This window comes from Coregonus clupeaformis, chromosome 6, assembly GCF_020615455.1.
Source record: "Coregonus clupeaformis isolate EN_2021a chromosome 6, ASM2061545v1, whole genome shotgun sequence".
Lineage (NCBI taxonomy): Eukaryota > Metazoa > Chordata > Actinopteri > Salmoniformes > Salmonidae > Coregonus > Coregonus clupeaformis.
The window spans coordinates 13453246-13476200 of NC_059197.1; the positions used below are offsets into that span (position 1 = coordinate 13453246).

At 47.3% G+C, this 22955-nt stretch overlaps 2 protein-coding genes across 2 annotated transcripts; both read left to right on the forward strand.

The window, feature by feature from the left end:
• The first annotated feature begins 1283 nt into the window (after positions 1-1283).
• Positions 1284-2741, forward strand: LOC121568311 (claudin-8-like). Its single transcript, XM_041878865.2, has one exon. The coding sequence runs from the start codon at positions 1372-1374 to the stop codon at positions 2143-2145; it is 774 nt and encodes a 257-aa protein (XP_041734799.1). The 5' UTR covers positions 1284-1371; the 3' UTR covers positions 2146-2741.
• Positions 2742-20756: 18015 nt separating this feature from the next.
• LOC121568312 (claudin-8-like) lies at positions 20757-22602 on the forward strand. The gene is made up of 2 exons (XM_041878866.2): positions 20757-20990; positions 21608-22602. Exons 1-2 carry the CDS (start codon positions 20757-20759, stop codon positions 22544-22546), a joined length of 1173 nt encoding a protein of 390 aa, XP_041734800.2. The 3' UTR covers positions 22547-22602.
• Positions 22603-22955: the final 353 nt, after the last annotated feature.

Below are 22955 nucleotides of genomic sequence, written 5' to 3' on the forward strand. Positions count from 1 at the left end.
CTGACCCCTATACATATCTACCTCCATCACTCCAGTATCCCTGTCCCCTACCCCTATACATATCTACCTCCATCACTCCAGTATCCCTGTCCGCTACCCCCTATACATATCTACCTCCATCACTCCAGTATCCCTGTCCCCTTACCCCTATACATATCTACCTCCATCACTCCAGTATCCCTGTCCGCTTACCCCTATACATATCTACCTCCATCACTCCAGTATCCCTGTCTCCTTACCCCTATACATATCTACCTCCATCACTCCAGTATCCCTGTCCCCTTACCCCTGTACATATCTACCTCCATCACTCCAGTATCCCTGTCCCCTTACCCCTATACATATCTACCTCCATCACTCCAGTATCCCTGTCTCCCTTAACCTATACATATCTACCTCCATCACTCCAGTATCCCTGTCCCCTTACCCCTATACATATCTACCTCCATCACTCCAGTATCCCTGTCTCCTTACCCCTATACATATCTACCTCCATCACTCCAGTATCCCTGTCTCCCCTTACCCCTATACATATCTACCTCCATCACTCCAGTATCCCTGTCTCCTTACCCCTATACATATCTACCTCCATCACTCCAGTATCCCTGTCTCCTTACCCCTATACATATCTACCTCCATCACTCCAGTATCCCTGTCTCCTTACCCCTATACATATCTACCTCCATCACTCCAGTATCCCTGTCTCCTTACCCCTATACATATCTACCTCCATCACTCCAGTATCCCTGTCTCCTTACCCCTATACATATCTACCTCCATCACTCCAGTATCCCTGCACATGTTACTATGGCATTGGATCTGACTTTTTAAATATTTCCTGTAAATAGTATACTAACTTACTTTGTATATTTCATATTCTTGTTTCTGGTGTGTTTTTTTTCTAGTAATACGTTGTTATTGATTATTGCATTGTTGAGTTTTGAGTTTGCAAGAAAGGCATTTCACTGTACTTGTGCATGTGACATTAAAACTTGCAACGCGCACACACACACACACACACACACACACACACACACACACCTCTTTCTCCTCCTATAGCTTCCAGACCTGCTGTTACAATAAAACAACACCTCCTGTAACCAGGGATTCTGTCTCCTAGCAACAGACCAAGTCCCCTCCCATTCACCTGTCCTGACCAGGGGAAGAGAGAGAGGGAGGAGGCTTTACAGGGGCACACCTCTCACCAGTACGCCTTTCACCTATCAGCTCCTCTCATCTTCCAAAGGGATGCAAAACCTCTCCGGAGAGGAAGGAGGGAAGCAGCTGCTCACTGTAGTCAGATCCTACTGCGACTCCCCTCAGCCTGTGGACTATTAAGTCTAGGTGGGTTAGGAAGGACAGGGTGAGGCCATGGCCAACTCAGCTCTGGAGATCATTGGTTTGTTGCTGTCTCTCATCGGTCTGATCGGGACGGCTGCCAGCACGGGGATGCCCATGTGGCGCGTGACGGCCTTCATCGGAGAGAACATCATCGTCTTCGAGACGCGCTACGAGGGTCTGTGGATGAACTGCTTCAGACAGGCCAACATCAGGATGCAGTGTAAGGTGTACGACTCCCTCCTGGCTCTGCCTCCAGACCTGCAGGCGGCCAGGGGTCTGATGTGCTGTGCCTTGGCCCTGGGAGGGGTAGGGCTGCTCATCTCTCTCCTGGGGTTACAGTGCACCGCCTGCATCCAGGACAACGACCGGGCCAAACGCACGGTGCTCATCATCGCCGGCAGCATGATCCTCGGGGCCTGCGTCTGCGTCATCATCCCAGTCTCCTGGACGGGTCACGCCATCATCCGTGACTTCTACAACCCCCTGCTGATCGATGCCCAGCGCAGGGAGCTGGGAGAGGCTCTCTACATCGGATGGGTCTCCTCTGCCTTCCTCTTCGCCGGCGGCTGCATGTTCTGCTGCTGTAACATCAAAGAGGATAAAAGGCCAGACAGGTATATGTACTCCAGGAACAGCCCTAGTCAATACACGTCTTACCCCCCTCAGCCACAGTACCAGCCACAGCCTCAACAACTACTGCAGCCCCAGTCTCTAGAGAGGCAGCCGTCCAATCACAGCTACCCCGGCTCCAACCACCACCCCTCCAGGTACCCCTCGGTACGCAGCGCTGAGGCTTACCTCTGAACGTTGAGACTAAGGGAGGGAAAGGGACTGGGTGTGAGGAACTGCAACGGACCTGACTGAGATGTGTTCTTATGGGTTTGAAAGAAGCATTTCATTTGTTTAAAACAAATTACATTTCAGCTTGAGTAAGAGACTAAATGACTTAACTGTGACAAAGAGAGAATTTGGAAGAACACTTAATCGTAAAAAATTATCAAGATGCATTTCAGTTGAGAAAAAAACGTGTCTATTGGATTTGTTTGTAAGAAAGCTGTTTAAAGATATTAAATACACTTATAGTCGATGAACTGTGAACTCAGGAGAGGACTTTGAGTGACCCTTAATCCAAATAATTATCCTTTGTTTCAAGTTTTTATATGCTCATATTGTACTTTGTATTGGTGGGGTGCATAAGGACACGTTTTATATGCTCATATTGTACTTTGTATTGGTGGGGTGCATAAGGACACGTTTTTATAATGACGTCCCTTAAGATGATTTGTGTGAATATATAAATATAATATAAATATTACACACCTTGGTGTTGATGTTGTGGTGTACGCTGTGCAGTGAATTTAGGTAATTACACATAATAGCATAATATACACATTTTATCATTTTACGTCCCAAATGGCACCCTATTCCCTATATAGTACACTACTTTTGATCAGGGCCCATAGGATTCTGGTCAAAAGTATTGCACTATATTGGGAATAGGGTGCCATTGCTTTTTAAAATGATAAAAGCTTACATGTTATGTAACACCTACTGTAACTAAGGGGATATTACAGTGAGGGAAAATAGTATTTGATCTCCTGCTGATTTTGTACGTTTGCCCACTGAAAAAGACATGATCAGTCTATAATTTTAATGTAGGTTTATTTGAACAGTGAGAGACAGAATAACAACAACAAAATCCAGAAAAACGCATGTCAAAAATGTTATAAATTGATTTGCATTTTAATGAGGGAAATAAGTATTTGACCCCTCTGCAAAACATGACTTAGTACTTGGTGGCAAAACCCTTGTTGGCAATCACAGAGGACAGACGTTTCTTGTAGTTGGCCACCAGGTTTGCACACATCTCAGGAGGGATTTTGTCCCACTCCTCTTTGCAGATCTTCTCCAAGTCATTAAGGTTTCGAGGCTGACGTTTGGTAACTCGAACCTTCAGCTCCCTCCACATATTTTCTATGGGATTAAGGTCTGGAGACTGGCTAGGCCACTCCAGGACCTTTAATGTGCTTCTTCTTGAGCCTCTCCTTTGCTGCCTTGGTCGTGTGTTTTGGGTCATTGTCATGCTGGAATACCCTCCACGACCCATTTTCAATGCACTGGCTGAGGGAAGGAGGTTCTCACCCAAGATTTGACAGTACATGGCCCCGTCCATCGTCCCTTTGATGCTGTGAAGTTGTCCTGTCCCCTTAGCAGAAAAACACCCCCAAAGCATAACGTTTCCACCTCCATGTTTGACGGTGGGGATGGTGTTCTTGGGGTCATAGGCAGCATTTCTCCTCCTCCAAACACGGCGAGTTGAGTTGATGCCAAAGAGCTCGATCATTGCAACTCCACAAGGTGAGATCTTGCATGGAGCCCCAGGCCGAGGGAGATTGACAAGTCTTTTGTGTTTCATCCATTTGTGAATAATCGCACCAACTGTTGTCACCTTCTCACCAAGCTGCTTGGCGATGGTCTTGTAGCCCATTCAAGCCTTGTGTAGGTCTACAATATTGTCCCTGACATCCTTGGAGAGCTTTTTGGTCTTGGCCATGGTGGAGAGTTTGGAATCTGTTTGATTGATTGCTTCTGTGGACAGGTGTCTTTTATACAGGTAACAAGCTGAGATTAGTGGTCTAAGGCAGTGGTCTAAGGCACTGCATCGCAGTGCTAACTGTGCCACTAGAGATCCTGGTTCGAATCCAGGCTCTGTCGCAGCCGGCCGCGACCGGGAGACTCATGGGCGGCGCACAATTGGCCCAGCGTCGTCCAGGGTAGGGTAGGGAATGGCCGGCAGGGATGTAGCTCAGTTGATAGAGCATGGCGTTTGCAACGCCAGGGTTGTGGGTTCGATTCCCACGGGGGGCCAGTATAAAAAAAAAAAATGTATTCACTAACTGTAAGTCGCTCTGGATAAGAGCGTCTGCTAAATGACTAAAATGTAAATGTAAAATTAGGAGCACTCCCTTTAAGAGTGTGCTCCTAATCTCAGCTTGTTACCTGTATAAAAGACGTCTGGGAGCCAGAAATCTTTCTGATTGAGAGGGGGTCAAATACTTATTTCCCTCATTAAAATGCAAATCAATTTATAACATTTTTTGTCATCCGTTTTTCTTGATTTTTTTGTTGTTATTCTGTCTCTCACTGTTCAAATAAACCTACATTAAAATTATAGACTGATCATTTCTTTGTCAGTGGGCAAACGTACAAAATCAGCAGGGGATCAAATACTTTTTTCCCCTCACTGTATATGTAATTACCTAAATTCACTGCACAGAGCACACAACAACATCAACACCAATATATATATTCACACAAATAATCTTAAGGGACGTGATAGAATAATTATTCATGACTAATTATTACACCCTGAAATTGTGTGAAATGTGTTAGAATGTGTGAGTGTAGGACCAGTAAAGATGATGACATTGTGTTACTATTTAGCAATGTGAGTAAGAGTTAGGCCAGACAACAAAGGACAAGGAGAACTGTCTTCAGGCAACTGAGAAACCAAGGTAACTGAGGAATTTAGGAAGGAGAGAAACTGTTAGGCTTGGAAAAGAGTATGAAATATGGTGCAGGATATTGTGAGGACGGCGATAACTAAGGAATGCAGCCTATGATAAGAACGTGTGTGTGTGTGTGTGTATGTGTGTGTGTGTGTGTGTGTGTGTGTGTGGTGTGACCTGATGTTCAGGAGGAGAGCAGAGGAAAACATGAGCTAAACCCAGGTACAGTGGAAAAATACAGCCGCCTACAGAGGGGTGGGATTATTGTATGACGTGTGTGTATAAAAGATGGACTCTGAAATTGTGATAACAGAATTCTCAATGAATAAAGATCCCTGACTATTGCAACTGGGAGCTCTGTCCGTTTCTTGATCCAAAAGCCTTACAACCTTTTGGGAGACGCACAGAGACACTGAAATAGTTAGTTAATAAATTATCTTAACAGGACGTCATTATAAAAACGTGTCCTTATGCACCCCACCAATACAAAGTACAATATGAGCATATAGAAACTTGAAACAAAGGATAGTTATTTGGATTAAGGGTCACTCAAAGTCCTCTCCTGAGTTCACTGTAACTAAGTGTGACACTCTGGCTCTATGGACTTTTATTTTGAGCCAGGGTTGTTATTTTTCTGTTGGGTGTATTTCTATGTTTGCTTTTCTGTTGGGTTGGTTTCTATGTTTGGTCATTGACTCCCAATCGGGAGGTAACGAGTGTCAGCTGTCGGCTCGTTATCTCTGATTGGGAGCCATATTTAAACTGGGTGTTTTCACTTTGTCTTTGTGGGTTATTGTTCCATGTTTCAGTCATTGCGACTGTGGACTTCACTTCGTCATTTGTTTGTTGTTTTTTCGTGGTTGCTTTAATAAATAAAGTCATCATGTTCACTCCACGCGCTGCGTATTGGTCCGCTTCTTCAGACGATCGTGACAGAATAACCCACCATAGAAGGACCAAGCAGCGTGTCCAGGAGCAAGACAGCTGGACATGGGAGGAAGCGCCTGGTAAGGAGATCGAGAGGCTGGCGATGGCCCAGGTGGGCAAATCGTGGTCCTGGGAGGACATGCTCGGGGGCAAGGGACCTTGGGGGAAGATCAAGGCCCTGGCGAGAGAGGAGCAACGGCGTCAGCAGGGCCATCATCGTTGGAAGGACGAGAGGCAACCCCAAAAAGTTTTTGGGGGGCACATGGCTTGGGCGGCTGGGCAGCAGGAGGCTGCCACAGGGAGACGTGGAGAGAAGGCTATCGGATTACGGGAGCCATTGGCGAGTAGAGGAAGGGAAGTTGTTGCGGCACGGGCGTGAGAGACTGATGTGTGTTACCAGTCCGGTCCGGCCCGTTCCTGATCCCCAGTTAAAGCCAGTGGTGTGTGTTCCCAGTACGGACCGGCCTGTTCCTACTCCACGCATCAAGCCCACGGTGTGCGTCGCCAGCCCAGCCCGGCCTGTTCCTGCTCCACGCACAGAGGATACGGTGTGCGCCGACAGCCCTGCCCGGCCTGTTCCTGCTCCACGCACCAAGGATACGGTGTGCGTCGACAGCCCTGCCCGGCCTGTTCCTGCTCCACGCACCAAGGATACGGTGTCGCGTCGACAGCCCTGCCCGGCCTGTTCCTGCTCCACGCACCAAGGATACGGTGTGCGTCGACAGCCCGGCCCGGCCTGTTCCAGCCACTCGCACCAGGGATACGGTGCGCGTCGCCAGCCCGGTCCGGCCTGTTCCTGCCACCCGCACCAAGTCTACGGTGCGCTGGTCGCCAGCCCGACCCGGCCTGTTCCTGCCACCCGCACCAAGTCTACGGTGCGCGTCGCCAGCCCGACCCGGCCTGTTCCTGCCACCCGCACCAAGTCTGCCGGTGCGCGTCGCCAGCCCGACCTGGCCTGTTCCTGCCACTCGCACCAAACTGACGGTGCGCGTCGCCAGCCCGGTCCGGCCTGTTCCTGCCACCCGCACCAAGTCTACGGTGCGCGTCGCCAGCCCGGGTCCGGCCTGTTCCTGCTCCCCGCACTAGCCCTGAGATGCGTGTCCTCAGCCTGGGACCAGCCAGTTCGCACCACGCATCAGGCCTACGGTGCGTCCCCAGGGCCAAGCATGCCCTGTTGCTGCTTTCCGCACTAGCCCTGAGATGCGTGTCCTCAGCCCGGTACCTCCAGTTCCGGCACCACGCATCAGGCCTACGATGCGTCCCCCAGGGCCAAGCATGCCCTGTTGCTGCTTCCCGCACTAGCCCTGAGATGCGTGTCCTCAGCCCGGTACCTCCAGTTCCGGCACCACGCATCAGGCCTACGGTGCGTCCCCAGGGCCAAGCATGCCCTGTTGCTTCTCCCCGCACTAGCCCTGAGATGCGTGTCCTCAGCCCGGTACCTCCAGTTCCGGCACCACGCACCAGGCCTACGGTGCGCCTCAGACGGCCAGAGTCTGCCGTCTGCCCAACGGGGCCTGAACTGTCCGTCTGCCCAACGCCGTCTGAACTGCCCGTCTGCCCAACGGCGCCTGAACTGTCCGTCTGCCCAACGCCGTCTGAACTGCCCGTCTGCCCAACGGCGCCTGAACTGCCCGTCTGCCCAACGCCGGCTGAACTGTCCGTCTGCCCAACGCCGTCTGAACTGCCCGTCTGTACTGAGCCTGCAAAGCCGCCCGTCTGCCATGAGCCTTCAGAGCCGTCCCGCCAGACCGGAGCCGCTAGAGCTCTCCGCCGGACAGGATCAGCCAGAGCCTTCCGCCAGACAGGATCAGCCAGAGCCTTCCGCCAGACAGGATCAGCCAGAGCCTTCCGCCAGACAGGAGCCAGAGCCGTCCGCCAGACAGGATCAGCCAGAGCCTTCCGCCAGGCAGGATCCGCCAGAGCCGTCCAGCCGGGATCCGCCAGCCAGCCAGGATCCGCCAGAGCCAGCCAGCCAGGATCCGCCATTTAGTCCGGTACTGCCCCTTAGCCCGGTGCTGTCCCTTATCCTGGTGCTGCCCCTTATCCTGGTGCTGTCCCTTATCCTGGTGCTGCCCCTTAATCCTGTGGGGTTTAGTTGGGGGGTGGTCATTTGGAGGAGGCTACGTAAGCAGGTAGTGACTATGGTGGGGTGGGGACCACGACCAGTGCCAGAGCCGCCACCATGGACAGAGCGCCCCACCCAGACCCTCCCCTAGACTGTATGCTGGTGCGCCCGGAGTTCGCACCTTTAGGGGGGTACTGTGACACTCTGGCTCTATGGACTTTTATTTTGAGCCAGGGTTGTTATTTTTCTGTTGGGTGTATTTCTATGTTTGCTTTTCTGTTGGGTTGGTTTCTATGTTTGGTCATTGACTCCCAATCGGAGGTAACGAGTGTCAGCTGTCGGCTCGTTATCTCTGATTGGGAGCCATATTTAAACTGGGTGTTTTCACTTTGTCTTTGTGGGTTATTGTTCCATGTTTCAGTCATTGCGACTGTGGACTTCACTCGTCATTTGTTTGTTGTTTTTTTCGTGGTTGCTTTAATAAATAAAGTCATCATGTTCACTCCACGCGCTGCGTATTGGTCCGCTTCTTCAGACGATCGTGACACTAAGGGGATATTATGTGTAATTACCTGAATTCACTGCAAAAAAAAATCTTATTTTCACCCCTAAAGTATCTGTTTGGACAAAAGCATCTCCCATTGTAAGATATGTAGCTGACTGTGTGCTGTAAATAGACATATGCTGTTGTGTTTTGAAGAGGAGCAGCACAGAGCTGGTTTTGTTCCATTGGCCACCATCATTACACTATTCTCTGGGGCATTTGTTGACATTCTAACTCCATTGGCCACCATCATTCGACTACTCCCTGGGTCCTGTGTACCTTGGGAGGTCATCCTGAAATACCACTAGGGTGGAACAGAGGACGTGACTTCAAAACAAAACAGAGCAGAACAGAAACAACTAGAATGGGGTCAGGATTTGCAAGTCACTTTGGATAAAGTAAACAAAGTAATCTTAAGTCAAAAGTTGTTTAATTTCAATTAAATTGAGATTAGTCTTTCAGCTTCTGGAATATAAACAGGCTTTTGCTGAATTATTATTATTGATGTTTCATCATGTATATAAGGGAATACCCTTGTGAAGCAATGTAAGACTTTTGTTTGATTTACACATTGCCGATTTAAATGAGACAATGATGACCTCACGTAGTCATCCTGTCTTATTATTACAATGGAGAGACTGGTGGAACATAAGAACAGATGTGTTGTGTTGAAACCTTTCTTCGCAGCTTTCTGTTTCACTGTGAAGTGAAACTACAGAATGGTGGTGAGATAAATAGCCTGTAGTCTCCCTAACAACGTTCCAGCCTGTAGTCTCCCTAACAACGTTCCAGCCTGTAGTCTCCCTAACAACGTTCCAGCCTGTAGTCTCCCTAACAACGTTCCAGCCTGTAGTCTCCCTAACAACGTTCCAGCCTGTAGTCTCCCTAACAACGTTCCAGCCTGTAGTCTCCCTAACAACGTTCCAGCCTGTAGTCTCCCTAACAACGTTCCAGCGTAGCTACAGGAAACTGTTCAGCTGCCACAGATAAAAGGGGAAGGGGGTTAGTTAACAGTATATTTGGCTCTGCTAAAGCTCTGCAAATATGGTTGAATGCCAAAAAAAAAAAACGGTTGTGCAAACATTTTTGTGCAGACAAACTTGTCTGCACAAAACCGCATCTGTCGAATCACAGCTGTTGTGTGAAATGTTTTGTGTGAACTGAAGCCATTTTGTCCTTGTGGTCTCATAATACCATCGGTATGTCTGCAGTACAAGTGAAGGCAGGCGCAATATGTTGAAATCGCTCTGCCAATACCTGGCACCTCCACTTCTAATCAGCCTCGTATGCTGCTTTTGTAACCAAGTGGGAGGTGAAATTGACCAGTTATGAAGTCGTAAATACCAGTTGGATGCTTTCACGTTGTTTGAACTCGTTGAGAAACGCTGAATGGCTAATGGGCAAAAGACTGTGTAAACTACAAGTACAGCTATCAGGCTTGTAAACGAACTATAGTGTTAAAAAAAACGTATTAATAGATTGCTTTTTATAATGAATTTTTCTGTCGCATTTAACTGCCGAAAAATCTGTTATCGAGGTCATTTCCTTAGGAAGTGATGTCAGAGGTCACCATGGGGGCGGCAGGTAGCTTAGTGGGTAAGAGCGTTGTGCCAGTTGTGCCAGTAACCGAAAGGTCGCTGGTTCTAATCCCCGAGCCGACTAGGTGAAAAATCTGTCGATGTGCCCTTGAGCAAGGCACTTAACCCTAATTGCTCCTGTAAGTCGCTCTGGATAAGAGCGTCTGCTAAATGACTGTAAATGTAAATGTAAATGTGGGAGAAGTGGGTGCTCAGGAGGATAGAGGAGTTTCCTACTAGTAATTACCAGTTGGAGGGCCGTTCAAGTGGATTTTTCCCAATCCTATGTGGTAAATTCCCATTTCCCGCTCGGCATTAAAAGACTATCTGGAATGCACCAAGACATAGGGGTAGATAGAGGGCCCTTCTTCACATCTCAACCATAATGGCTTCTACAGCATGGGCAGCACCATAATGGCTTCTACAGCATGGGCAGCACCATAATGGCTTCTACAGCATGGGCAGCACCATTGAGGGCTTCTACAGCATGGGCAGCACCATAATGGCTTCTACAGCATGGGCAGCACCATTGAGGGCTTCTACAGCATGGGCAGCACCATTGAGGGCTTCTACAGCATGGGCAGCACCATTGAGGGCTGTCTTCATTTGAAAGTTTTCTTCTACTGCTGAGTCATTGGCCTCCCGAGTGGCGCAGTGGTCTAAGGCGCTGCATCGCAGTGCTAGCTGTGCCACTAGAGATCCTGGTTCGAATCCAGGCTCTGTCGTAGCCGGCCGCGACCGGGAGACCCATGGGGCGGCGCATAATTGGCCCTGCGTCGTCCAGGGTAGGGGAAGGGAATGGCCGGCAGGGATGTAGCTCAGTTGGTAGAGCATGATAGAGTTGTGGTTTCAATTCCCACGGGGGACCAGTATGAAAAATAAAATAATGTATGCACTCACTAACTGTAAGTCGCTCTGGATAAGAGCGTCTGCTAGATGACTAAAATGTAAACAAACAAGGGCTGTTGATGGTTAACTGTGTCTGTTAGCTCCCGAAATAAATGTTACCCATCATCAGTTATAGGTTAATTTGCATAACGAAATTGAATTAAATAGTCAAATATGTATTTCTGTTAGTTCGCTATGTGTCTCCACAGTGTTATCTGTCACCCAGCATACACAGCCTAGTTAGAGCGGAATGTCGCGCAGCGAGAGCTCGCGGAGTGAAACATGTGTTCTTCTACTGTAAACCCAGTCATTGTGAAAACAGAGTTTTGATGGCCGCTATTAAAAAGAGGAGGATCCTAGCTTTCCCACTGCTCCTATCTTTATTTCTCAAATTCTAATATTAAGCAAACTGCGCCGCCTTACAAACTGGAGTAGCCTAGCTGACGTGGCTAAATAAAGAACCAAGTCCTTCATTCGCCATTCAAGTGCCCACAGTAGGCTACCAGACAGACAGAAGAGAAGGTCTGTTGTAACGTTGTTACTCGAATGGCGAATGAAGGACGTGGTTCAATACAGTAGTTACAGCCGTTAGAATCTTTAAGGAGATTTTAGAACATCATCATGTCGCCATGTCTCCCGAGTGGCGCAGTGGTCTAAGGCACTGCATCGCGGTGCTAGCTTTGCCACTAGAGATCCTGGTTCCGTCGTAGCCGGCCGCGACCGGGAGACCCATGGGGCGGCGCACAATTGGCCCAGCGTCGTCCAGGGTAGGGGAGGGAATGGCCGGCAGGGATGTAGCTCAGTTGGTAGAGCATGGCGTTTACAACGCCAGGGTTGTGGGTTCGATTCCCACGGGGGGCCAGTATGAAAAATATAATTAATGTATGCACTCACTAACTGTAAGTCGTCTGCTAAATGACTAAAATGTAAATGTAAGGCCTATTGTAACGTTGTCACACGAATGGCGAATGAAGGACGTGGTTCAATACAGTAGTTACCTGCTCAACAATATAAAGTAGATGCTTTTTCCATTTGGAACCGGTAGGTTCGCTTGACCTTATTCATGGTTTCCGCGTAAAGGTGGTGGAATTATGTCAAGGTCAGAATACAGTGTATCTGTAGACACACCTCCGCCACACCTTCATTTATTCAATCTCCACCCAAAAGGAATAACAGCAGGTGAATAGCATGCTTGAGTTGAGGGTCAGAATACGTGTAGAGAGAAAAGTGCATAAAAATGGAATTACGTTGCATTTATGCAGCTTAACTCAGGTCTGAATTGGGGCCTAAAAGTCTAAGTTAGGGGGTTCTACTAATCTACATATGGAATTGTTTTAAGATGATCATACCAAAGATAATTTAGATATTTGATTTAGAATTTTAGGAACCATTTAGGAATAAAAAATATATATTTCATGAAACATTGAATTTGGCCTTACTGCTATTAGCCCATAGAAACGCATTGAATAACAGATGCATACAGGGGAAAAACAGATAGTGAAAAATCTAAATCAAAAGGAAGTTTGTTGTGAAGTGCCTGTCCTATATCTGAGAGATACTGTATAAGAAAGATCAGGATAAAAATGTTTTTACCCATATTTAACCCCTTTTTATAAGCACTAAACTACCTCCATATACACTTCCATAAAACATGTTTCAACTATAGTACCGGGCTACCTTCAGACAGGTCTTGTAGGCTTGTGGCTGTCCTAGAGCAAAACAACCGACATGTTCGTGAGAGTCTCACCTTTCCACAGAGGGGTCATATTAGTATGTAGCCCAAACTGTTCGGACGCTACAGACAGAAATTGGCAGATCGGCGGTATCGACTTCAGACGAGTCCCGTGACGCTTGTGGGGGTCGTAGAGCAAAACGGAGAACACCTTCGTGTTCGTGAGATTCTCATCTTTCCACAGCAGTTTGTAGGCCAAGCCGTTCGGACGCTACGTACGTTTTCATGAGAAGATAATATTTCAGGATGTCTCCTGGTCTGACAAATATCGCTCTGCCACCTTCCACCGCAGATGCAGAAGGCTGACATCGGCAGATGCAGTGGACTGAGACCAATGAAGTATATAAACCCTGTATTGCTGATGCTGTGTATTGGCCATTGAGAGGCTTTGAAGCCACCGGTCGGCCATATTGCCACTCCCCAGTAGGAGCAGTCCTCCATAGGAATGAATGGAATTCTACAGTATTTCAATAATATGTGTTAAGGACAAAATTACATTTATTTAAGTATTTTGTTGTTGTTGTAGTGGGGACAGTAACATTAGTACTCTCTAGAAAATATACTTTAACTCAAATATTTTGATATTTTTTCATTTTTTATTTAGCTCACATAATACAATTTTAAAAGCATGCATTAAGGTGCCTGTAATAGAATAAACGTGTCAAAAACGAATGTAGATATTAATAAATGCATTTACATGCATTTTACATTTGAGGAGTGCCAAGATGGCTGCGCGGTGGCTTCAATACAGCGCCCCCTGTCAGTCATCCAGGGTTTATCTTCAATACAGCGTCCCCTGTCAGTCATCCAGGGTTTATCTTCAATACAGCGCCCCCTGTCAGTCATTCAGGGTTTATACACACCATTGATTGAGACACATCCCATGCAACAAAAAAAAACACATCGCTAGCTTAAACAGACAGATTTTTATGGGAATTTTGGTATTATGCCGTGCTCTCTGGATCAGAGCGCTGTTCCTTTAGCTGTTGTGGTCTGCACGCAGCAGCTGGCGTCTCAGCAGACCTCTTCTCAGATGAGTTCTGTGGCTCTGGGCTCGCAATCAGCTTCGAGACACGGCAGAGGCCGGATCATTCCGGGAGTTCGATGGGGAGGCATGTATCTGTACCTGGGGCAAAGACTTTGTGTCTTCCTGGGCTCAAAAGTTCAGGATATCACCAGGTTGCTTCCCGAGGCTGATACTGTCATGGTTCATGTGGGGTCAAATGACATTATGAAGGGAAGCTCAGAACAGCTGAAGATGGATTTTAAAGAACTGATTGGGTCACTACTCGACACCAACAAACGCCTCATAATATCTGGCCCTCTGCCCTCCCTAAATCATGGCATTGAACGGTTCAGCAGACTTTTAGTCCTCCACAACTGGCTGCGAGACTATTGCAGCTCTGTGGGTGTAACATTTATTGACAATTTTGATACCTTCTGGAAACAAAGCTTGTATTATAATGAGGATGGGATCCACCCAAATCATTTGTGTTCCTGGATCCTTTCACAGGATTATAAGGCTGTGTTGAGACAATAACTTATCGATGACCCAAGACCAACTAATTTAACCCCTACCATTGTGTCGCTGAGTTGTCATAATGCTGTCGTAATGCTTCAGCAAATGTACAGAGGCGTTGGAGGACACTATGTAAGTAACCTAATTGATGTTCCTCTTACTGCCCTGAATTCCTCTGCTGATCCTACAGCTATTGTATGCAGTAATCATATGCCTATGAACCAGAGTAATACTGTTAGCACTGAGGTGGTGTGCCCTAGTAGGAAGTCCACTGTGTGCAGCTCACCCTGCACTAACATAAACAACTCGATCATGTCTACCTCTGCTAAGCTTCCCAGTAAAGCAAGAAAAACAATCAAGCATCCCAGAAAACTGTTAAAAATAGCCCACGTTAACTTATGTAGCTTAAGAAACAAGGTTCATGAAATCAATAATTTGCTAGTAACAGATGACATTCATATTCTGACAATCTCTGAAACTCACTTAGATAATAACTTTGATGATACAGTGGTAGCAATACAAGGTTATAACATCTACAGAAAAGACACAAATGCCAAAGGTGGAGGTTGCTGTTTATATTCAGAACCACATTCCTGTAAAGCTTAGAGAGGATCTCATGTTAAATACTGTTGAAGTAATATGGTTACAGGTTCATCTGCCTCACCTAAAGCCCATTCTGGTGGGAAGCTGCTATAGACCACCAAGTGCTAACAGTCAGTATCTGGATAACATGTGTGAAATGCTTGATATGTGAGATCAATAGAGAGGTATATTTTCTGGGTGATTTAAATATTGACTGGCTTTCATCAGGCTGCCCACTGAAGAGAAAGATTCAAGCTGTAACTAGTGCCTGCAACCTGGTTCAGGTTATTAATCAATCTACCAGGGTAGTTACAAACAGCACAGGAATGAAATCATCATGTATTGATCACATCTTTACTAATGCTGCAGAAATTTGAAAGCAGCATCCAAATCCATTGGATGTAGTGATCACAACATAGTAGCCATATCTAGGAAAACCAAAGTTCCAAAGGCTGGGCCTAATATTGTGTATAAGAGGTCATACAATAAGTTTAGTAGCGATTCCTATGTTGTTGATGTAAAGAATATTTGTTGGTCCGTGGTGTGTAATGAGGAGCAAACAGACACTGCACTTGACACATTTCTGAAATTGCTTATCCCAGGTACTAATAAACTTGCACCTATTAAGAAAATGACTGTAAAAAATGTTAAATCCCTGTGGATTGATGAGGAATTGACAAACTGTATGGTTGCGAAGGATGAGGCAAAATAAATGGCAAATAGGACTTTCAGCACGCTTTAGGGAAGGACATTCAACAAGCACAGCACTTACACAAATGACTGATGATTGGCTGAGAGAAATTGATGATAAAAAGACTGTGGAGGCTGTTTTGTTAGACTTCAGTGCGGCTTTTGACATTATCGATCATAGTCTGTTGCTGGAAAAACGTATGTGTTATGGCTTTACACCCCCTGCTATATTGTGGATAAAGAGTTACCTGTCTAACAGAATACAGAGGGTGTTCTTTAATGGAAGCCTCTCCAACAGAATCCAGGTAGAATCAGGAATTCCCCAGGGCAGCTGTCTAGGCCCTTTACTTTTTTCAATCTTTACTAACGACATGCCACTGGCTTTGAGTAAAGCCAGTGTGTCTGTGTATGCGGATGACTCAACACTATACACGTCAGCTACCACAGCGACTGAAATGACAGCAACACTTAACAAAGAGCTGCAGTTAGTTTCAGAATGGGTGGCAAGGAATGTTAGTCCTAAATATTTCAAAAACTAAAAGCATTGTATTTGGGACAAATCATTCACTAAACCCAAACCTCAACTAAATCTTGTAATGAATAATGTGGAAATTGAGCAAGTTGAGGTGACTAAACTGCTTGGAGTAACCCTGTATTGTAAACTGTCATGGTTAAAACATATTGATACAACAGTAGCTAAGATGGGGAGAAGTCTGTCCATAATAAAGCGCATCTCTACCTTCTTAACAGCACTATCAACAAGGCAGGTCCTACAGGCTCTAGTTTTGTCGCTCCTGGATTACTGTTCAGTTGTGTGGTCAGGTGCCACAAAGAGGGACTTAAGAAAATTGCAATTGGCTCAGAACAGGGCAGCACAGCTGGCCCTTGGATGTACACAGAGAGCTAACATTAACAATATGCATGTCAATCTCTCCTGGCTCAAAGAGGAGGAGAGATTGACTTCATCACTACTTGTATTTGTGAGAGGTACTGACAAGCTGAATGCACCGAGCAGTCTGTTTAAACTACTAGCACACAGCTCGGACACCCATGCATACCCCACAAGACATGCCACCAGAGGTCTCTTCACAGTCCCCAAGTCCAGAACAGACTATGGGAGGCGCACAGTACCTCATAGAGCCATGACTACATGGAACTCTATTCCACAACAAGTAACTCATGCAAGCAGTAAAATTAGATTTAGAAAACAGATAAAAAATACACCTTATGGAACAGCGGGGACTGTGAAGCAACACAAACATAGACACAGACACATGCATACAAACACACGATAACATACGCACTATACACACACGTACACATGGATTTTGTGTTGTAGATATGTGGTAGTGGAGTAGGGGCCTGAGGGCACACACTTAATATGTTGTGAAATCTGTTGTGAATGTATTGTAATGTTTTAAAGATTGTATAAACTGCCTTAATTTTGCTGGACCCCGGGAAGAGTAGCTGCTGCCTTGGCAGGAACTAATGGGGATCCATAATAAACCCCGGGAAGAGTAGCTGCTGCCTTGGCAGGAACTAATGGGGATCCATAATAAACCCCAGGAAGAGTAGCTGCTGCCCTGGCAGGAACTAACGGGGATCCATAATAAACCCCAGGAAGAGTAGCTGCTGCCTTGGCAGGAACTAATGGGGATCCATAATAAACCCCAGGAAGAGTAGCTGCTGCCTTGGCAGGAACTAATGGGGATCCATAATAAACCCCAGGAAGAGTAGCTGCTGCCTTGGCAGGAACTAATGGGGATCCATAATAAACCCCAGGAAGAGTAGCTGCTGCCTTGGCAGGAACTAATGGGGATCCATAATAAACCCCAGGAAGAGTAGCTGCTGCCTTGGCAGGAACTAATGGGGATCCATAATAAACCCCAGGAAGAGTAGCTGCTGCCTTGGCAGGAACTAATGGGGATCCATAATAAACCCCAGGAAGAGTAGCTGCTGCCTTGGCTGGAACTAACGGGGATCCATAATAAACCCCAGGAAGAGTAGCTGCTGCCCTGGCAGGAACTAACGGGGATCCATAATAAACCCCGGGAAGAGTAGCTGCTGCCTTGGCAGGAACTAATGGGGATCCATAATAAACCCCAGGAAGAGTAGCTGCTGCCTTGGCAGGAACTAATGGGGATCCATAATAAACCCCAGGAAGAGTAGCTGCTGCCTTGGCAGGAACTAATGGGGATCCATAATAAACCCCAGGAAGAGTAGCTGCTGCCTTGGCTGGAACTAACGGGGATCCATAATAAACCCCAGGAAGAGTAGCTGCTGCCCTGGCAGGAACTAATGGGGATCCATAATAAACCCCGGGAAGAGTAGCTGCTGCCTTGGCAGGAACTAATGGGGATCCATAATAAACCCCAGGAAGAGTAGCTGCTGACTTGGCTGGAACTAACGGGGATCCATAATAAACCCCAGGAAGAGTAGCTGCTGCCCTGGCAGGAACTAATGGGGATCCATAATAAACCCCGGGAAGAGTAGCTGCTGCCTTGGCAGGAACTAATGGGGATCCATAATAGACCCCAGGAAGAGTAGCTGCTGACTTGGCTGGAACTAACGGGGATCCATAATAAACCCCAGGAAGAGTATCTGCTGCCCTGGCAGGAACTAATGGGGATCCATAATAAACCCCGGGAAGAGTAGCTGCTGCCTTGGCAGGAACTAATGGGGATCCATAATAAACCCCAGGAAGAGTAGCTGCTGCCTTGGCTGGAACTAACGGGGATCCATAATAAACCCCAGGAAGAGTAGCTGCTGCCCTGGCAGGAACTAATGGGGATCCATAATAAACCCCAGGAAGAGTAGCTGCTGCCTTGGCAGGAACTAATGGGGATCCATAATAAACCCCAGGAAGAGTAGCTGCTGACTTGGCAGGAACTAATGGGGATCCATAATAAACCCCAGGAAGAGTAGCTGCTGCCTTGGCAGGAACTAACGGGGATCCATAATAAATACAAATACAAAACACACACCAAGCGGTACCCTTTTTGCACTGACTCGGTTCAAATCCATCAAATCAAATTTGTCACATGCTTCGTAAACAACAGGTGTAGAATAACAGTGAAATGTTTACTTACCAACAATGCAGAGAAAAAAAAAGAATAACACAATAAATAAATACACAATGAGTAACTATAACTTGGCTGTATACACGGGGTACCAGTACCGAGTCGATGTTGACTCATCACAGACGCTGCTGCTACTGTTTATTATCTATCCTGTTGCCTACTCACTTTAGCCCTACCTATATGTACATATCTACCTCAATTACCTCGTACCCCTGCACATGGACTTGGTACTGGTACCCCGTGTATATAGCCAAGTTATAGCTACTCATTGTGTATTTATTTATCCTGTTTGTTTTGTTCTTCTCTGCATTGTTGAGCAGGAAGCATTTCACTGTTAGTCTACACCTGTTGTTAATGAAGCATGTGATAAATACATTGATTTGAACGCTGGGTGGCTCACATGAAACCACTGCATGAAACAGTTCCTCTCCTCCCTATGGTGGTGAGAGATGGAAGCTCCCTATGGTGGTGGTGAGATGAAAGCTCCCTATGGTGGTGAGATAGAAGCTCCCTATGGTGGTGAGAGATGGAAGCTCCCTATGGTAGTGAGAGATGGAAGCTCCCTATGGTGGTGAGATGGAAGCTCCCTATGGTAGTGAGATGGAAGCTCCCTATGGTGGTGAGATGGAAGCTCCCTATGGTGGTGAGATGGAAGCTCCCTATGGTAGTGAGATGGAAGCTCCCTATGGTGGTGAGATGGAAGCTCCCTATGGTGGTGAGCTGGAAGCTCCCTATGGTGGTGAGCTGGAAACTCCCTATGGTAGTGAGATGGAAGCTCCCTATGGTAGAGATGGAAGCTCCCTATGGTAGTGAGATGGAAGCTCCCTATGGTAGAGATGGAAGCTCCCTATGGTAGAGATGGAAGCTCCCTATGGTAGTGAGATGGAAGCTCCCTATGGTGGTGAGATGGAAGCTCCCTATGGTAGAGATGGAAGCTCCCTATGGTAATGAGATGGCTGCTCCCTATGGTAGTGAGATGGAAGCTCCCTATGGTAGAGATGGAAGTTCCCTATGGTAGAGATGGAAGCTCCCTATGGTAGTGAGATGGAAGCTCCCTATGGTAGTGAGATGGAAGCTCCCTATGGTAGAGATGGAAGTTCCCTATGGTAGAGATGGAAGCTCCCTATGGTAGTGAGATGGAAGCTCCCTATGGTGGTGAGATGGAAGCTCCCTATGGTGGTGAGATGGAAGCTCCCTATGGTGGTGAGATGGAAGCTCCCTATGGTGGTGAAAGATGGAAGCTCCCTATGGTGGTGAGATGGAAGCTCCCTATGGTAGAGATGGAAGCTCCCTATGGTGGTGAGATGGAAGCTCCCTATGGTAGTGAGATGGAAGCTCCCTATGGTGGTGAGATGGAAGCTCCCTATGGTGGTGAGATGGAAGCTCCCTATGGTGGTGAGATGGAAGCTCCCTATGGTAGTGAGATGGAAGCTCCCTATGGTGGTGAGATGGAAGCTCAAGCTTGACGAAATATGTAGGTAAATAATGGAGGCTTTGTTAAATCAGACTATGTTGATTGTCTTTCATTAAATGTTGTATGTAACCTTACATTTTTATTTTTCTCTAAATCAGACAATGGTAACACAGCTATCTACTGTATTAAGCTCCAATGGAATAATGTGTAGTTGAATGGATGTGTTGGCTATAAATAGACTATGAAAACATCAACAAGTGGGTGAACCAATGAACTACCGTACTAGCCAATGCACACACACACACACACACACACACACACACACACACACACACACACACACACACACACACACACACGTCAACACAGGTCCTCCTTTGTACCCTGATCCTATAAGCCAACCAGGAGAGAGCAGAGTTTCTCTCCCATAACAGACAATACCTACCCAACACCCTGCTCTATTGTCTGTCTCATACTTCACCATCACACTGAGAACAGGACAGGTCATACTTCACCATCACACTGAGGACAGGACAGGTCATACTTCACCATCACACTGAGAACAGGACAGGTCATACTTCACCATCACACTGAGGGACAGGACTGGTCATACTTCACCATCACACTGTGAACAGGACAGGTCACACTTCACCAATAACACTGAGAACAGGACAGGTCACCTCTCTGCCTAGGACACTACTCCAACCGTACAGGATTTTCGTTTGTTTTGGGACATTGTGAAGGGGACATGGACTCATCTCCAACTTAGACCATTTCTGAGGTCTGAAAACATCTGAGAAAAGTAGATTTTGGGAGCCAACTATCACTGTAAGGTTACTTTGTCAGGAGGACTGAGAGTTTGTTTGGACCCTGACAGCGGACGACGTGATGGTCCAGGGCGTGTCTGAGATGGCGGCGCTGTGCGTGGGCCTGGTGGGTCTGATGGGGGCGGCCGCCGTCACCGGGATGCCCATGTGGAAGGTGACAGCCTTCATCGGAGAGAACATCATCGTCATGGAGACGCGCTGGGAGGGTCTGTGGATGAACTGCTACAGACAGGCCAACATCAGGATGCAGTGCAAGGTGTACGACTCTCTGCTGTTCCTCCCTCCAGACCTGCAGGTATGATTACTTTATGACTGCGTCCCAAAATGGCACCCTCTTCCCTATATAGTGCCAGTGTCACCCTCTTGGGCCCCGGCCATTAGTAATACAGGGAATAGGGTGCCATTTGGGATGAACACTATGAAATCATGTCAATCATGAACACATTTGAACCCTATTTTTGGTAAACGTTACTTTATGTATTGTAGCAAATATGGGCGGTAGCTCCTTCCAGGACTCAAACCCGGGTCCAGCAACTATCAACCTTAGCCGTTCCACCAAGAGACCCGAACCTCTTGAAGAGGTCGCCTCCCGAGTGGCGCAGTGGTCTAAGGCGCTGCATCGCAGTGCTAACTGTGCCACTAGAGATCCTGGTTCGAATCCAGGCTCTGTCGTAGCCGGCCGCGACCGGGAGACCCATGGGGCGGCGCACAATTGGCCCAGCGTCGTCTAGGGTAGGGGAGGGAATGGCCGGCAGGGATGTAGCTCAGTTGGTAGAGCATGGTTGTGGGTAAAATAAAAAATGTATGCACTCACTAACTGTAAGTCGCTCTGGATAAGAGCGTCCGCTAAATGACTTTAAATGTAATGATGGGTTAATGTGCTACAGTATGTATTGGTCTTCTCTTCCACAGGCTGCCAGGGGCTTGATGTGCTGCTCTCTGGCCCTTTCAGGGCTGGGTCTGCTGGGGGCTCTTGCAGGGATGCGCTGTACCTCCTGCATCCAGGACAACGACCGCGCTAAGACCCTCATCCTCAGGGTGGCGGGAGGCATGCAGTTACTGGCCTCTATCTGTGTGTTCACCCCAGTCTCCTGGATGGCTCACACCATAATCCGTGACTTCTACAACCCCCTGCTGATCGACGCCCAGCGCAGGGAGCTGGGGGAGGCTCTCTACATCGGCTGGGTGACCGGAGCCGTCCTCTTCACCTCGGGGCTTCTTTTCCTCTGTCGCCGCGTCCCCTCCGCCTCGTTCGATATCTACCACCCAGCCAACAGGATCAACAAACCCACCCTGACGCGGTACCATCCCATCTCCAGTGTCCCTAGCATGAGGGCTAACCACCAGCCCGGTCTGAACCACCAACAAAGTCACGGCTTCGATGCATACCAACACCACCAAGCTCCAATTCTTCATAACTCGCCTTATGGACAACATGTCATGAACCCTTCTGCTGCCGTGGATGACACTAGCTTGGTGGAGAACGTTGGGCCGTTGGTCTATCATCATGGCAGCGCTGACGGACACCATCCCTCCACCTCTAACAGCTCCAACTACGTCAGCAGCCTGTCCACTCCGGGTAACTCCCTATACATCAGCCAACAGACCAATCCATACTCCACAGTCAACAGACCAATCCATACTCCTACAGTCAACAGACCAATCCATACTCCTACAGTCAACAGACCAATCCATACTCCTACAGTCATCCGGGAAGCCTGTCTGCTTCACACAACTCCAGTTTCCAAGCCGTACCTCAGAATCCTGTTTTCATCGGGTATAAGGGCTCCAGAGTTCAACCACTGCAGTCTCACCACAGTGGAAGCAGTGTTGGTGTGTACATCTGAATAGACTGCAAAGAGACCAGTCATCTTCTGATACTCACTTCACCTTAACCAATGCATTTCCTGTATATGGTTATTAGAATCACATAGTATCTTTTTTTTTTTCTTCTTTTTTTTTGAAAAGTTAAATGTCTGTTTTGGTATTCTGGTAAAACTGTAATGTGTTCAGTGTATGAGACAGTTATAGCTGTGTAGAATCTGTTCTACGTTTTTGTTCTGTTACGTGATTATTCATGTACCATTTGGGTGTGTTTGTCTCCCACTGGTTTGATATAAGCAGCTTTCCTTTTGTCGCCTTAACCTTACTTGTCATGTGACCTCAGTAAACAGGAAGTTTGTTTTCTCCAATAAAGAACATCATGATTCTGCATACTGGAGAGCCACTTCAGTACGAAGTGATTTTCCTAGCAGGTTAG